The following is a 16,513-nucleotide window of genomic DNA, read 5'->3' on the forward strand; positions in this document are numbered from 1 at the left end:
TTTATTGACTATTTTATTGACTCTTTTTTAACACTATGAATGCAGATTTTTATCTGTGAAACTGCTACATATCATTGGTCTTGACAGGTTTTCTGGCAATAGTTTAAACCTGTGCACCTACTGGGACAATTGCTTTTTCTTAGTCATTTTTCTTAATAATTTTATAAAGACATTTCTTTAGTTAAGAGTCAGTGTTATCACAGCTTCAGCATAAGCAATTCTGATAATAAAATGGTATAAATATTATGTATGTATTTGAGAAGCCATTTGGAAAAATCTGTCTCCTTGCCCTGCAATCACCTTACAGACACTTTGCATCAAGTAGCTTTTAATTTTCTGGCCACAACTTAATTTAAATGAGTACAGAAAACTAATGGGAGATTATTTGAAATCTAGAGAAATAAACTACTATATTATTGAAGCAAGAGACGTTTTAAAATATAAAAATTATCCCAGTACTTACTGTAATTCCACGAAGTTATATTTAATAGATTGTATTAGACCCTCCTCAGAAGTCATGCTTTGTGGCATTTGCTCTTATTTACTGTCCTGGCAGAAAGTTCCGGCTGAAGTCAAGGTCACCTTCTATCCCAAAGTTGGTATAATTAGTATCAATTCAGTGTTTCGCCAAGCTTACACAGGAGGTTATTAACTGTGTTTCATGTGGAGTGTCAAAGAAGCAAGGGCAGTGCTGGCAATCTTTTCAGCTTCAAAGGCACAGTTCATAAATTTAATTCATTGGTTAGTAAGAAAGATACAACCAGTTTATTAATGATTTTTAAAATAATTTCAGAGATGTTCTGGAAATACATTTATTCATATATGTAGGCCAAGGTTTTAAAATATAAAACAGATTATCCTCCTAATAATAAGTAACTCATTTATTCTTAATATTTTATAAGCGATGTGCTTTCTGGAATATAATACTTACAGAAATTTTTGAATTAATATTTATATGTGTATGCATATTATATAAAGACGAATTCAAGAAAATGGCACATAGTCTACTAGGGAACATTTTCTTTTCTTTCTTAGAGGTTGTTTTACAGGAAATGTATATATTATTAGATTATATTAAATCTAGAATTATTATCATAAAATCAATTAAGACACATTTATACAAGTAGAAACAATATTAGTAGAACTGTTTACTTAGAAGAAATATAAACTAATGGAACAAGATTTCTGTTTAAATTTATCTAAGCCAAAGAAATAAGCTTAAAATGAAACTCTTAAAAATGTTTGATGTTTTAAATTGCACAAGCCACAAGAATGCCCTTAGAAAATAGAATAGAGCATAAGTGTTCTGCTTCCCTTAATAGGTGGTATGGGGAAGAAAATATGAATACCGTTTTCTTCAGATATTTCCTAAATGCCATAAAGAAATAAGTAAAGATTTAAAGATTTTCAAACTTTGCCAGAGTTCACCTTCATACAAGTCAGAGGCAAATGCTCCACTTGGTTTCAGAAATGGTTATACACAACAAGTGATTCTTATTCCAAATAAGATCTACTAGAATAGAAAGAATAACTTTAGCACCCTATGCTATCTTGGAATAACCTAATCTGAAACATTGCCATTATTCCAATGTGTGGGTCTATAGCTGAGTAAGAGACCAGGACCCCCAGTCAGCGCTCCCACCCATGTCTGGCCTGTAGCCACTCCTTTCAGCATTAATAATATGGTACTTTTAGCAAGGTTGAGAGTGAGCATACATCATGCTTATTCTTTCCAAGTGAGAAGCATTTTTAATATCCTGTTTCCATTATGAACTATGTTTCATGTATTTAATTTTGAAACAGAGTCAACTTTATATAGTAATTATGGTTTTTAAAAAGACTAGTGGAAATTTAGCTACACTCACAGCCTAAATGTAGAAACCTATCTTTTTGCAGATAAGCAGGTCCCTCTATAAGGATCATCTGGAGACTGAAATATTACTTAATTTTTGTCAAGTGAAAAAAAGCCCAACATATTGACACTTAATTTTTAAAAGCTCACAGCACCATGCAAATTGTGTTTTATTACCACCAATAAAATCAGAAACATTTTTAATAGCTAAACACTCATAATACAAGCTCATAAACAACTTCTTGATTTGCACACTTTGGGATTTAACTCTGTCAAGATGATATATTTTACCATTGCAAATGCTCTATTTGAATGCATTTATTATGACTAACTCAGAGCTATAATGATTTTACTCCATTCATTCTTTCTCAGTGCCGGTGTTCTCTTTTATTCTGATAAACGTTTCTTTATCTCTATGTATTCTATTTTTAAAGTATCTGTGCCAAAAAGGGGAGGAGGGCACACATTAATGAAACCAAATAAAAATAAAATATAGACTAGATTTTCTTTGACATAAAGGAAATAGAGATTAGAAGCACAGGTCAGATCATTATTGCTTTTTAACCTGATTTAATTAAATAGATGTTTCGGACAGTGGTTTGATGTGCTCATGTATGCATTTTGTGTTTATTTTAAGTTAGCATATTGTATTTTGAAGCCAGAGAAATGAAACAACAATTGAAGTAAAGGAATCTGCATACAAAAATACTATTTCATAAACAACATTCTAGGCAACTGCATTTCATTAAAAATGCCCACATTAAATATGAGTAGAATGTTACAATTCATCTCAATTTCTCTATACTGGCACAAAGTAAATACTTCGGCAATTTATTTTCATTTGATATAGCTTAACTTTGTGTATATGATTTTTTTCTACAAGTCACTAAGATTGCTTCAAGAAATCTTTAGAGAAGGGAGATCTTTCAAACAGCAATATTTTGGGATTATACTTAATGGTTAACCATGTCCCTAAATTCATATACATTTAAATAGTTAAATTTTATGATTCACATGATTTTAAAATTACAGTGGACCTTTAATTCTAGACTGGATCTATACTCATTGTAGATGTATGCTAAAATTCATTCTATTCTACATGAATAATTTAAAATATTTTACTTAATATTACATTTTTAGACATAATAACTAAATTAATGTGTAATTTAATTGTGAAGAATTGACATTAAGTTTGTGCTTGACATTAAACTTTTGATTGCAGAAGCACGCATTTCAAAAAGACATCCACCTTAAATAAACATATTGCCAGCTGTAGCAAAACAACCAGGTAAGGAACTAGGCTGCCCCACCCGTGAAGTTCTTTTTGTCAGAAAGCCCTGGGTAACCTAGATAACTGATCACCTTGGGTAGCCTGGTTTCTCCCTTCCTGTGCCCTAATTCCCATTCTTATGCTTTAAATTAACCAATAAAGGGTGAACCCACAAAACTCTAGACACCCCACCTTTGAACCCTAATAAAGGCAGAGCCCAGGTCTGTACGCTCTCTTTCTCTTTTTACCTGTGACCTCACTATGTGGCCCTCCAGAATCTCTGAGTAATAATTTTGTTCCTCAAAGTTCCCTACTGGTTTCTTGCTGAAGTACAGCCTGCGATCATATTAAGAACAAGGGCTGGTCCAACCTCAACATTTGGCCCTGGTGGAGGAAATGTCTGTGAGGGCTCCTAAAAACAATAGGAGCTGAGGCAAGTGCCTCAAGCATTCCTAGCGAAAAGCATCACTATCAATAGGCTGGGACCAACACAACAGTACCCATCTCTAAATTTTGTGAGATTGGTCATTATTACTCTGGTTGTAGATAATTTGATAATGGCTGATTTCTTAAATTTAAAAAATATGTCTTTTGTTTTTGTTTTGCAGTGCCATTGTGAAATAAGGTACCATTGCAATTACCTCATTAGAGTTAATAAATTGGTTCATATTACTAGACAAATGGTATGATTCTATTAACAAAAAATTATTTCACCATTTTAAAGTCTGATGTAAAACTAAATCAATACTTGAATCAATATTTCGTTTGGATTTTTACATGGATTGTACAAACAATTTCATCATCACTTTTAGGATTTATTTTTTCCTATCTGATATACTGAAATGCATGAAGTATTTGAACAGACCCTTAGTATCAGGACAGGGAGTATATCAGATATTTCACATCTTCTCTCCATATATGTCATTTCATTTCTATACTTGTAGTGCAATTACAGTCTTACAGAGGCAGAGACAGACAATAATTAGGCATTTAGGAGTTCCTCTGTGTTGGTAAGTACAAAAGATTCAGTTGTGAATTCTAATTTTAAAAATCATGATAAATGGACATAATCACTGATATATCTCACTGTGTCTCATATATATTTCTTGACTTTTCAATACCTTTATATCATGATCTGTAAATGAGGGTGCTTGCTGTTAAAGATTCCTAGATTATGAGATAGTTTATATAAAATTAAAATTATACAGTATGATAAAAAATTTTTAAAAATGCTTTCAAATTAACGATACCATGCAAAAATAATATTAATACTAGAAATCACATCAGGTCATTTGGAAGCATTTTATAAATTATCATATTTAACTCATTAAAGTTTATCTCATTAAAAATTTATTACAGTGACCTAAAAAAAACCCCAAATTTATAGAAGAGTATATATATAGATATATAGATATAGATATACAGATATATATCTTTTGAAATAGTTGATAGGATTAATCAGGCCACTAGTCTTAAAAAGTTGCAATTCCCATAAGCAGAAAATTAAAATGTGTTGTAGCAGTGATGCTTTGTAATGTAAACATTTAAGAGATCTATAAAATGTTCAGGTTTTAGGTATATGATAAATAAATAAGAACCCTATAAAATTCATAGAAAATTTATAAATTGTTGTTATAGTCAAGGATAGATAAGTAAGTTCCATATGCTCTAGTGCCATTTTAATATTTAATTTTTTCACATAATCAATTAAAAATAGGTTTGAAATTAAAATGTAATCAGTGCACTAACACCAAAGAATTTTGCCAGAATTAAAACTAGAATTACTATAGGAAAAATATACCATTTCAGATGCAACTACATGTGAACACACTTGTTTTACTTAAAAGAACTAAGCAATCATTGTCATACATTGAGTGCTGATTATGTTGCCAGAACTCTAGGCATTATCCAATCCTCAAGGCAATCTGAGAATTAAGTGTTTCTCATTTTTCTGACGAAAATGCTGATGCTAAATTTGGTTCATCGTCTAAGACCAAAGACTTTGTAAACAGAAGAACTGAAACTCACACCTAAAGATATCTCTCAGGCTCACTTATTCTCTGTCTTTCCCATGACTGTTCAAGTTTGCTCCCTTCTCTGTGTTATAGCACCCTTTTTTGTAACAAGGTACTGCTAATTGCCCGCTTTTCTTCCATATGGTTGAAGCTCCTCTCCCTGCACACAGGGATGCATTTCATGTACAAACTGAAGAGAGGTGCAAATTCTCAAGGTTATGACTAACAATTTGAGTAGTTTATTTTGGTCTATTTTATCTTGATTTTTAATAAAGCTACAGCTATGATTCTTTACTTTTAATTGGATGTTTATCATATCTTAGGATAGAAAACTCAGCAATGGCAGGGGTGGTGAAAGAGTGTAAATGGAGATATGAACAGTGATTCATTTGTGGTCATTTATTAAATAAGTATGTATATAGTGAGATAAATGTTACAGTTTATGAAATTTGAAGAGATGCCATTTAAACCTAATAAAATTAAATACAGTTAGCTTAGTAATTTAGATTACTGAATGAGAGAAAGGGATGAAGAAAGTAAACAAAAAAAATTGGCAAGCTGAAAATATTTAGTTCCTAGTTTTTCTTAGGAAACATATTCTTATTATATCTTTTAAACTATAATTTGGAAACATCTTTCACTAATTTATAGATAAATGAATTCCACTTAAAATATAATTGTACCTGAAACCTCTAATTTAATAGGTAATGCACAGCTAAGTGAATATCATATAAATTAAAAGGAATAGAGTACAAAAATCATAAAATATTTATTTATTGACTGAATCCCCACCTCCTTCAAATACGGAAGAACATTAATCATGCAGGTGAGCTTGGTGACTTTCTTCAATTCCCAGTTGTTCGTTGAAGGTAGGAGGGAAAAATAGACATTACACTAACATTCAATGTTGGTGCTACTATTTTTTCTGTATAAAGTAGATGCTATGAATTGCCTAACTCATAAAATACGTTTTCTTTTCACATATCTTGGTGCCATTTGAAAAATAATATCTTGCAACTGTTAAGTAAAAAAAGAAGGAATGGGGGGTATGTGTGTGTGTGTGTCTTCTTTGAGGTTTATTTATTTGTGTGTTCCTTTGAAGGAAAAATAAATTTTTTCAGCACTTTTGAATTCCATGGTGTAAAGTTCACAAAACATCTTAGGAAACCTTTAAAAAATGAATTTCCTTGAAAAAGTAGAAAATTGATTTCTTTTTAGCAGGCTGGTTAAAATGGAACAGGTAAGAGTCACTTAAGATGCATGTGAACAAATATAAAAGATTTGTTAAACACTTCACTTTGAAATAAAATATTTTCTATTATTTTAGCCTAATATATATATATACACTCACAAAGAATATGAATATTTTTCATTAATTAAGTATAGACACTGATTATTTGGGGGAAATGCATCAATTTAATTGCTAGTGATTTCAGATACAATATGTTTAATCCCCATAATTTTAGGACCTGGCATAGTGCCATTTATATATACAGCAGGTACTTGATAAATATTTATTGAAGAAGAAATGAACTAGGCTTTTTTTTTGTTATAATTAGGTCTTTTAAAAAAAGTTAAGTCAATATATATCTCTCTCCTTTTCCAACAAAATGATTTGTTTGTACAGTCAGAACTTAACAATATCATAGAGATTTTGTTGGTAAGCAGTAAATTGCATTTCATTTGAATTACTGTTTGTAAAAATATCTTTAGAAAAACAATAAATTAAAGCAAAGTAGAACTTTAGATATCTTACATTTCATATAACATCATAAAGTATTTTTTAGCTTTTTCTTCATTTTTATTATTTTTCTACTCATTTTTATATAAGTTGTTATAAGAATGATCTTTAAACTCTTCTACTTATAGATTTAGCTCAAATACAGTTTTTCTAGTAATACTAGGTGTTTTGAGAAATTCTTATTGTTACTATCATCAAGCTTTAGCTATCAATCTTGTACACTGTATAACAGAATTGACCAAATTATTAAATATTAACAATTATTAGATACTAAAATATTTTTCTGGAACAAGAGAAAAAGTAATATAATAACTATAAAGTAAAAGCTAGCAGCAACTCAATATAATATTGAGAATTACTAAAAATTCTAAGAAACACAAACAGTCTAATTGAACAGTCTTTACAAGTGAAGGAAAATAATATTAAGTCTATCCTTGACAAAACTTTAGATATATATTATTGTAAAGTCCTCATGATTTCAAATTAAATTGTTACATTTAACACATATTAGGACAGCCAACATGACACAAAACATGTATAAGAGTAAATGACAGACTTAAATAGGACAAATTGTCTCTGAACATTGCTTATGCAGAAATAAAGTTTAAAATGTGTATTTCTCTAATGTGCTCAAACAACTTTTTATTTTTTCATCATCTACTAACCACTTAAAGACTACTCAGAAATGCTTTTTTATATTTCTGAACCATGACATAATAATTATTTTTGCCCTTAAGGATTACTTCAATATCTTTTAGGTTGCTCTGTTTGAGACAAACATATTTATTGGTAAACTGATGCCAGAAATTACTCATGGAGCCAACCATCAATTCCTGTCATCCTGGACAAGTCTAGAACATTTGCTTTCAGAACATTCTGTTAGTAGAATAAGTAGCTCCACTCAGCAAATCACTTTAGGCTGACATATTGAATATTTACCTAAAAGTTCTATGTGTAGTTTATAATGACCCCTGTATTATGCCAATTTTACAACAAATTCAACACTGCAGGCATTTTAATCCAGTTGCAGAGGAATAACAAATCATTAACATTAAACTAGGGTCTTAAAAAAAGCAAAAACTACCTCTGCATTTTTGAACATCTTATTTCTTTGCATTTATACGGTAAGAAAAAAAAAAACCAGTGTCCCATGCTCACATTTTAAACTCTCAATGTTGCAGAGCTCCATATATTCTCAACCTATATTCTGAAACATTTTCATAAGAGTCATAACTGACACTAAGAAAAATTAAAATGTACCACCTTGTCTCATATTTTATTCCAACAACCCTAACTGATAGTAACTGAGGTGACTTACTTACTTCTTAGAAGTAAGTAAAATTGGATCTCTATTCCTCTACCCTTTATAAAACCTATAAAAGCTCTATTTACTGTGTTTTCCAGGCCATAACAAAGAAGCATACTGTACCTCGTATGTTGCTGGATGTTGCAGATGTGGTTTGGCTGGCTGTTATGGCTACAGTGGTTGTGACTGTTGCAGTGGTAAGGGAGGGGATGATAGTAGTGGGAAGCAAAGTGTTGGGAACATCTGGTGAGTGGAAAAAGAAATATAAAACAAAATCATATCATGCAAACAAAAGAGAAACACAAATGATTCAAATTACAAATACATATATCTTATTTGGGTTTAACTTTTAACAGGCTTAAACAGATTATCAGGTACAAAGCTGGTGGTACCACGCAGTTCTTGTCATTTTTTTTTTTCATTGATTTTTCATGCTCCTACACAAAGCAAAAACTTGGAGCAATGTTTGATTATAAGCAGATTGCCTGCAATATTTAGAGTAAAACTTAAAATGACAAGAATTCATTCGTTCGCTGAGTCGTTTAAAAAGTTTGACATGCAGTAGCAAAATACAGAGAGGTAAAACAGAAACTGACATGCTTTGTCAAAGAAGTAAACAAAGAAACAACACAACAGAAAATAAACACAAATAACACCACCAGATAAGATTAAAGAAATGTTAACGATGGATGAATATATGCATGTTAAATACTCTTTGATTTTTTTTTAGGCAAACAATGATAGGAAATAGGATGAAAGCAATCTTTAGATACAAACAAAAAAGAAGCCAATTGTTACTATTATTATTACCATTACTTTGCTTTTCCTTTTCTCACAAATGGTGTTAATGTACAGCTTAGAATCTTATAATTCTTACCCTGATTAGCTGGTAACGCCTTCTAACAATTTTGCAGTACCTAGGAGTCTTTAACAAGTATTGGGTCAACTAGCATGGAACTCAATATTCTGAACTGTTTATGACTTATTTTATTTGGCATACCTAGAAGTTATTGAACATATATCTGAACCATAACATTCAACCCCTAGTCCATAATCAGTCAAAGTTGGCAAAAGTTGACAGTAGATTCAAATACAGAGAACATAAGAGAAAAAATAGCTTAGAGTTTAACACCAAAATCTTCCTTCCTTTCACTCAAAAGCAGCTAAAACTTTGAAAAGCAGCATAGAGAACACTGAAACAATATAGCTGGTGTCAAGCAATGAGAACTTCAGTAATATCCTCAGAGAGTCAAATCTTGTCTCAAGTGGATAGGCATATAATTTACACAGTAAGGAAATTAGAAACAGTTCACAAATTACCTGTAATTACTGTGCTAGGGTTTGATTTCACATGTTTGTTACACAGCTCCTATATATTCAGAGTGTTTGACAGATTATTTTGCTATTAAAAAGCTTCCTGTCATTCTCTCAGTTAAAGTCTCTGAGTCACACCAAATTTTTTCTAGTTCCTTACTTCTGATAAATAGCCCTACTCAATACTCAGACTTTAACCTGCTGAATTCTCTATGCTGGAGACATCAGAAAACAGCATGAGATCACTCTCTTATCTTTCGTATTTATGTTTACACCTGTTTCCTGGCCAGTCACATTAAGAAAACAACATTCTGAAAACCCAATGGTGCTACATTAATCACTAGAGAAAATGGGTTTTGTCTGGAGTGCGATTACCATGATCATAAAGTAGAACTGACTTCAACAACATCATAAATGAATAAATATTATGTATATATGCACATATGCTTCTTGTTTACTAATTTCTGTAATAACTTCTTATTTTCATTGTAAGCTTTCCTAAATAGTTTAGGCAGGCTGGAGGTAAATGAAAGACATTTTCTAAATTTAAAAAAAGTAATTTTAATTTTCACACATTTCCAAAATAGAAAATAATACATTCTTTGTCTGTTAGCAAAATCATTTGCTCATTAGGATCTCAAAATATATGTATTTCATTAGTGCAAAGGGAAATATCTTCAGGGGCTAACAAATATAAGAATATACAATAATATTAGTCCTTTAAAACTCCATGGAAAGAACCCAAGATTACCAAACCTATCACAGATTATAAAATATTACATTATTTGCTATCAGACAATGGGTTAGAATAAAATTTCATTGTATCTGAAAAGCAGTGTTTCAAAACCAGCTATATTATTTGATTCTGGAGTGCAAATAACAGACTTCGGTGTTTTTTTTTTTAAGCCAAAAAACCCCATATTGTTTGGATTTTTTTCCTTACTTCATATCAACAAAGATGGGTAATAATTAACTCTGATTTGTTTTGGAGATATAGTCTATATATTTTCATGAGCATTCTTATATAAGCCAACAATATCCTATTTCCCATATGAAGATGCATGATATATAGGGTTTCACCCCCCAGGCTAATATTCAAAAAACATTTAAAAAATGGGTAGTTTTAATAATTGTTAATCCACTTTAAGAGAACTGTCCTAGAGTCTTCTACAGGGTCCAGATAGATGAGATAACACCACTAACCATTATTGACTCATAGTCTGGCTCTTGCTTATCTGCTCGTCATTCTCATCTTCTCCCCTTGACTTCATATGTACCTAAAAACAAACTGGCTAAAAGCAATTTGATGGAAAGAGCCTTGGCCAATATGACAATTGGGTCAAGAAAATGACCTGTCAAATAAGAAATCTCTCCCAGTCACTGTTACATATTTTTAATCACTAGTAACATTATTTCATCCTACATGTTCTGAAACATTTTAAACACTTGCATTTTTGCGAAAATTTTGAGGGTTTCATCATTCTGTTCTTTCTTTTTATCACACATTCATGTCCATCCAATTATTTCAACTCCATTGTGAAATAGCAGAAGTTGAAATAATCTTAATATTCAATACCAGGAGATTAATCAGAATCAACTACAACTCAAAAATGTAAGATTAGTTGGAATTAGTTGGAATTCTCAGAAAGACCAAGGAAATTGTGTGATATTTCTCTTACCTAAACTTTCTATTGTTCTGATTTTATTGCTGTCAGTCTCCCCACTTGGCAATTAATCTTTGAATAGAACTCTGCCTACTTTATTGTTGGTACCTTAGCACAATTTAGAAGGTCAATAAAAGTTTACTAAATGAATTTGTTCATAGCATTATAAAAATAAAACATATTTTAGGGGATCTAGAAAAGTTCACTTTTTTGACAGGTCAACTAGTCAATATAGAACTAAAATATTTCATTACTTCTGCTCAAAAAAAAATTCTTCTCTGTGTTTAATACATATAATTTTTATTTTCTGAAGGATACATTTTCAAGATTACAACCTACAAATTCTTTCTTCAATAAATTGCCTTGCTAACAAAATGAATCTTTGCCTACATATCCTGCAACTCTGAAAGCTGTGTGAGCCTAACCTGAGATCCATGTATTCCACACCACCTTATGAACTCTCTCCATTTGCAACCTACTTGAGACTTTCCAAGAAAGGGTGTACGGAGGGTGTACGACCAGGAGGGCTCGCTAAGTAACTCTCATTGTGATCAGTGGTGAATGAAATCAACAAATTTATGAGTTGTCTATTATTATCCCCACTTAATGGATGAAAGAACTTTGAGATAGTTTCCTCATCTTGAAAATTACACACATATGTATATATATGTATAAATATGTTATATTATAGAGAATATTTTCTTAAACCTAAGTATAATGGAGAGAGAAATTTCTCTAACACTCCCATCTCAAGATCATTTATTTTATCTGCCTGATTGTAACTCTTGTCAAGGCAGAAATTAGTAAAATTCTGAGCTGCCTTCGCCTTCCTAAGTCCAAACACCCACCTCTCTGGTTTTTATCCTACAAATGAGTGGCAACATTTGGAAACATTCAGCAATTATTTTAAAGGTCCTGGTTTGATGCATTCACTTTTGGCCTTTTATTTAAACATTGATTATGAGAATGAAGCTACATTTTCATAAGGAAATACGAAATTGGAAACATGAGCAATAATAATTTGCCTTAGTTTTAAGGTATCTAGAATCCTGTACCTTTTAAAAACCATTATGTTGTTACTACAAAGAATACTCAATCAAATATAGTACAGGATAGAAAATGCAGGTCATTTCGTCCCCTAAGACGCATCCATTTTTATCTCTCCAAATAATAAAAATACATTGATTCATATGCAGAAGAATTACAAACATGTGCACACACATAATAAAAGTAAGTTACTCCTGGTTCAACATTAATTTACTAATTCTGTTTATAAAGCCACATAATCTGCAATCATATTAATATTATAAGTAATTTGCTGAATATGACTTAAATTTAGAAGATTTTAATATATGCCTTACATGTTTATATCCTATGATTTAAATGGACACTAAGATAACTATAAATAAAAAATAGAAAAATTAATGGTATGCAATTTATGAATATTAAAATTCAGGAATGATAACTGTCTAATAGACAGGTCAGTCAATTAACTACATGATATTTCATCTCTGTTTTCTACAATACAAAGATGGGCTCAAATCTTTTATTGTCATTTTCCTTGGAGAGCATGTTAATTTAATCAAATACTGTTGAATTTGCCTGGAAAAAAAATGGTTAAAATAAGAAGTTCAGCATTTACAAAAGAAATTTACTGTATTATATATTTTCTAGATGTTAAAGTATAAATAATGAAGTTAGTAATTGATAAAATATGTAGTGCATAAAAAAAGGTATCTTGAGAAGTGCACAAAGTGAAAATAACTAGATTTTATTTTTTAATTTTAGTTTAGACCTGATCAGATAAATTAGCAAATATAGATAAATTATTCAGATATAATTTAAATCCAAACAAGAGAAACTTCAATAAAGTTCTTCAAAATCAGAAATAAAAGCATATTCTAGTTAATAAGAAATTTGTTTGAATATGATATAGAAATATTTTCAAGTTGTTAAAAATTTTTATCACAATATATACAAATGTGTAACACCAGAGTCTCTGAAATTGTGATTATGTGTTTAAAATCTTTGCCTAGCACATTAAATCTTAGGGGACTTCTTATTTACTATATACTAAAATGGATAAATCTTGCTAAAATAGCTTCATAATTTAAGTAAGATATTAAAATTAATTCATAGAGGTCTATGACTCATTATCTAAAACTTTATAGTTTTAGTGAAAACTATAGGATCCATAGTAAAATCAGGGATGTCCTTTAAAGGAAAAATTTGAGCATTTTTATTGACAGGAAACTGAGAAAAATAAAGGTCCCAGGCATGAAAATATTTGCATATAGTTTTCCCTACACATAAGATGTGAATTAAAATAAATTACAGTTTTCATTTGTTTGTAACATATATAAAGTGCTATTCTGACATAAAAGGAAAATTCAGGAGTATTTCAATAATGTCAGACAGAACCCCAAATCTAGTCAACTGCACAATTGCATATTAGTGCAGACAAAGTCTAAGTAGGCTGCACAAGTTACTCATGTGAGTGACTGTTGGGTTACAAATAAATGCAGTGTAAATACTGTGGGTTACTTCTGTAAGAACCTATTCACTTGCAGAAACACAATTTTAGCTTACACAACAAAGCTGTTGAATCAGGAAACTAAAATCTTTGTGTCCAGAGACCATGGCTAAACTTTGCTATGATAAATTCATCAGTACACCATGTCTCCTGCTTAACCTACGTGACTCTGATGTGAACTCCAAACTGCACCCACCATTGTCTTGAGATGTCTCAATGTTAAGGTTTTCTGGAACAACAGGGGCTAGAATTCTTCAGAGCATGTATATGCCTGGCTTCTATTTCTTATAGTACCAAGTTAACATAAACAGAAAAGCAAAGCCTGGAGCATAAGACATCTTCCCTGACACAAGTGCTTTCCCCAAGTTCTAGACTCAGCTCTTTCTGTTCTCTTTGCTGCCATGTTCTCAGAGCCACATCCTGTTTCACAACATTAGTTTTCCCTTTCTTGTCTATCTTTCAAGTCCAGTTTAAATACGATCTCACTTGTAAAGCATCCCCCAATTCTGTAGAGTTAATACCTTCCCTCAGCGTGCTTTCAAGCACTTTGCACACACCTCTACACATGCTTATTATACATTATATGACCATGACATGTATATTTATGTACCTATCTTTCCAATAAACTGTAAGCTCAATCTTTATAAATCAACTTGTCTTTGTTTTTAAAAATATAATTTTGACTTGGGACAAATTTACTCTGACCCAACCCCTCAGTATCACCCAATCTCATCTTAGAATAGTCTCCCTTTTCTTGATGTACCTAGTAAAACACCACTCTCAAGTTTCAGCCTGATTCCTACCTGCTCTGTGAAGACTTCCTTGACCAACTAAAACCCAACTGATTTCCCTTCTCTGAATACTTTTTGTGCTTTCTGAGTTTATCTCTGCTTCCCTCATTTTGTTATCTATACCCCTCTGCCATGACAAAGATGTTTACATTCATGACACACTACTATGAACACACCCAGGGTTATGTGTCTCTCACTAGCTACATAGCTCTCTCTCTCCTTCCCTACTTATCAAAATACATGTGTAGCACTATGGTAACATTTAAAAATTTTCTCTAATTAACATAATCAATTAATACACTCAACTATTCTAACTTTTATTAATAATAAAGTTCACAGTAAACAGAATACATATCAGAGCTCTTCGTGAAATCAGTGGTTGAAAACTGGGAGGCTATCACTTTCACTTGGCACTTAATGATTACTAGTGTTTTCTTTTGTTTTTGTTTTTTTTCATGAACCAATAAGATGATAAGCTAACAGAAGAATTAGACATCAACTCCATGGTATATTTCTGTGCTTCCTTAGAGTACCTAGCTCTGTGCTTTGAATTTGACTGGTGCTTTATAAATAATGTATCTTTTGGTGGTAATAGCAAAGTTGTCAATAGATAGGAAATGGTATCATTTTTAATAACATGAATCAGTAATTGAGCCTTACACATGGTTAATCTCTGTAAAAGACTGTCCTCTCTCCTCCTTTTACCATTCATGAGGTAATTTTTAGGAATTCCTGCTAAGAGTCTTCAAGTCTAAAAAATTATTTAAAAAATTAAAATGCAGCATACTGAAGAATCTTATATTCCAAATGCAGTCTTTCAATGTTTTTAAAAGTGGTGGAGCTCTAAATCACAATATCCAATTCAAAATAATAGAAAAGGGGCCCTTTTTTTCACATCCTAATGAAGGAATTCGAAAAATGCAAACACATTTTGTTATTGGAGCTTATTAGAGCACAACAGATCCTATATAACCTTGTCAAAATGAAATCAGTTCCAACAAGCACTGTATACAATAAACTGAAGAGTGGTACAGCACCTTTTTTCCAATAACGAGCTTTTCAGGTTAAAGGTATGCTCTGTTCTCTACAAATTCAGTGTACAATAATTTCTAACTTGTCAACCTCTTTTGTTTTGTGGCAGTTTCTCTTTTTAAAAATTGCATTCTGGCCCATTCAGAATGGATTTTCAGAGCAAAATTAAGTCTAAAGAGTCCCAGAAGCCCAAGCTGCTTGTTTCTCTCTAAGGACTAGTGTTCAATTGGGAGAAAAACTGCTACCATTTAGTTTGGACTCCATATGTCTACTTCCTTTCTGCTTTATGTCACTAACTCCCCTGGGTGGTCCCAGGATAATCAAGAGTGAATTCAAACCAAGGATTATTAGTGGAGATATAGAAGATTATTAGTGGAATATTATTAGTCACAACTCGATGTATACTAGAAGTATTAAGGTAAGAAGTGTCTGTTTGAAAGAAGTTATTCGCATATCCTAATTTTAAAAATAACAGGCATCCTTAACTTTACTGATAATTGCACTGCCATTGGAAGCAATTGTAAGAGGACAAGTTTACTGTATTTGCTTTTTTGCCTGTGCAGAGAAGGACGTTTATCTGTTCCCATTATATTCAGCTACATGTAGCAGCCTATTTGGGTTATAGCATAAGAATGGATAACAGTACCAAGGCTCTTACTTAAATGACAGCCACCAGCCTGACAAGGCCTCAACTAGCCAGAGCATGCCTCTTCTTCCAGAGCTGTACGGTAACCTCATCTGCTTCATAAAAAGGAGTCCTTTTAAAAATTAGATTTGAATGCATCCCTTTTCATTCCTCTGATAGTTTCAACTGGCTTCACATACTAAATGGAATCCTCATACAATAAAAAAAAGCTGTTCTTGAAAAATGAAAAATAGAAAGTACTGCAATTTTAAACTGTAGGTGGTAACCAAAAGTCACATGTAATTACAAGAAAAGTTGATGAATAAAATCAGTTTGTCATTTGAAAAAAATGTATGCATTTTTTTTCTTT

General features: G+C 31.5%; 1 protein-coding gene across 3 annotated transcripts in view; it reads right to left on the reverse strand.

Moving 5' to 3' along the window:
• Positions 1-16,513, reverse strand: part of CADM2 (cell adhesion molecule 2) — a 1,045,186-nt gene that overhangs the window by 56,715 nt on the left and 971,958 nt on the right. For 2 of the 3 annotated variants that reach the window (XM_059921362.1, XM_059921360.1), the window contains one exon: positions 8,308-8,427. The exons of the other annotated variant lie outside the window; for it this stretch is intronic. In XM_059921362.1, coding sequence (XP_059777345.1) covers positions 8,308-8,427 — 120 coding nt within the window. The remainder of the gene's footprint in view (positions 1-8,307; positions 8,428-16,513) is intronic. 3 annotated transcript variants of the gene reach the window in all.

The sequence above is a fragment of the Balaenoptera ricei genome, chromosome 4 (assembly GCF_028023285.1).
Source record: "Balaenoptera ricei isolate mBalRic1 chromosome 4, mBalRic1.hap2, whole genome shotgun sequence".
Classification (NCBI taxonomy): Eukaryota; Metazoa; Chordata; class Mammalia; order Artiodactyla; family Balaenopteridae; genus Balaenoptera; species Balaenoptera ricei.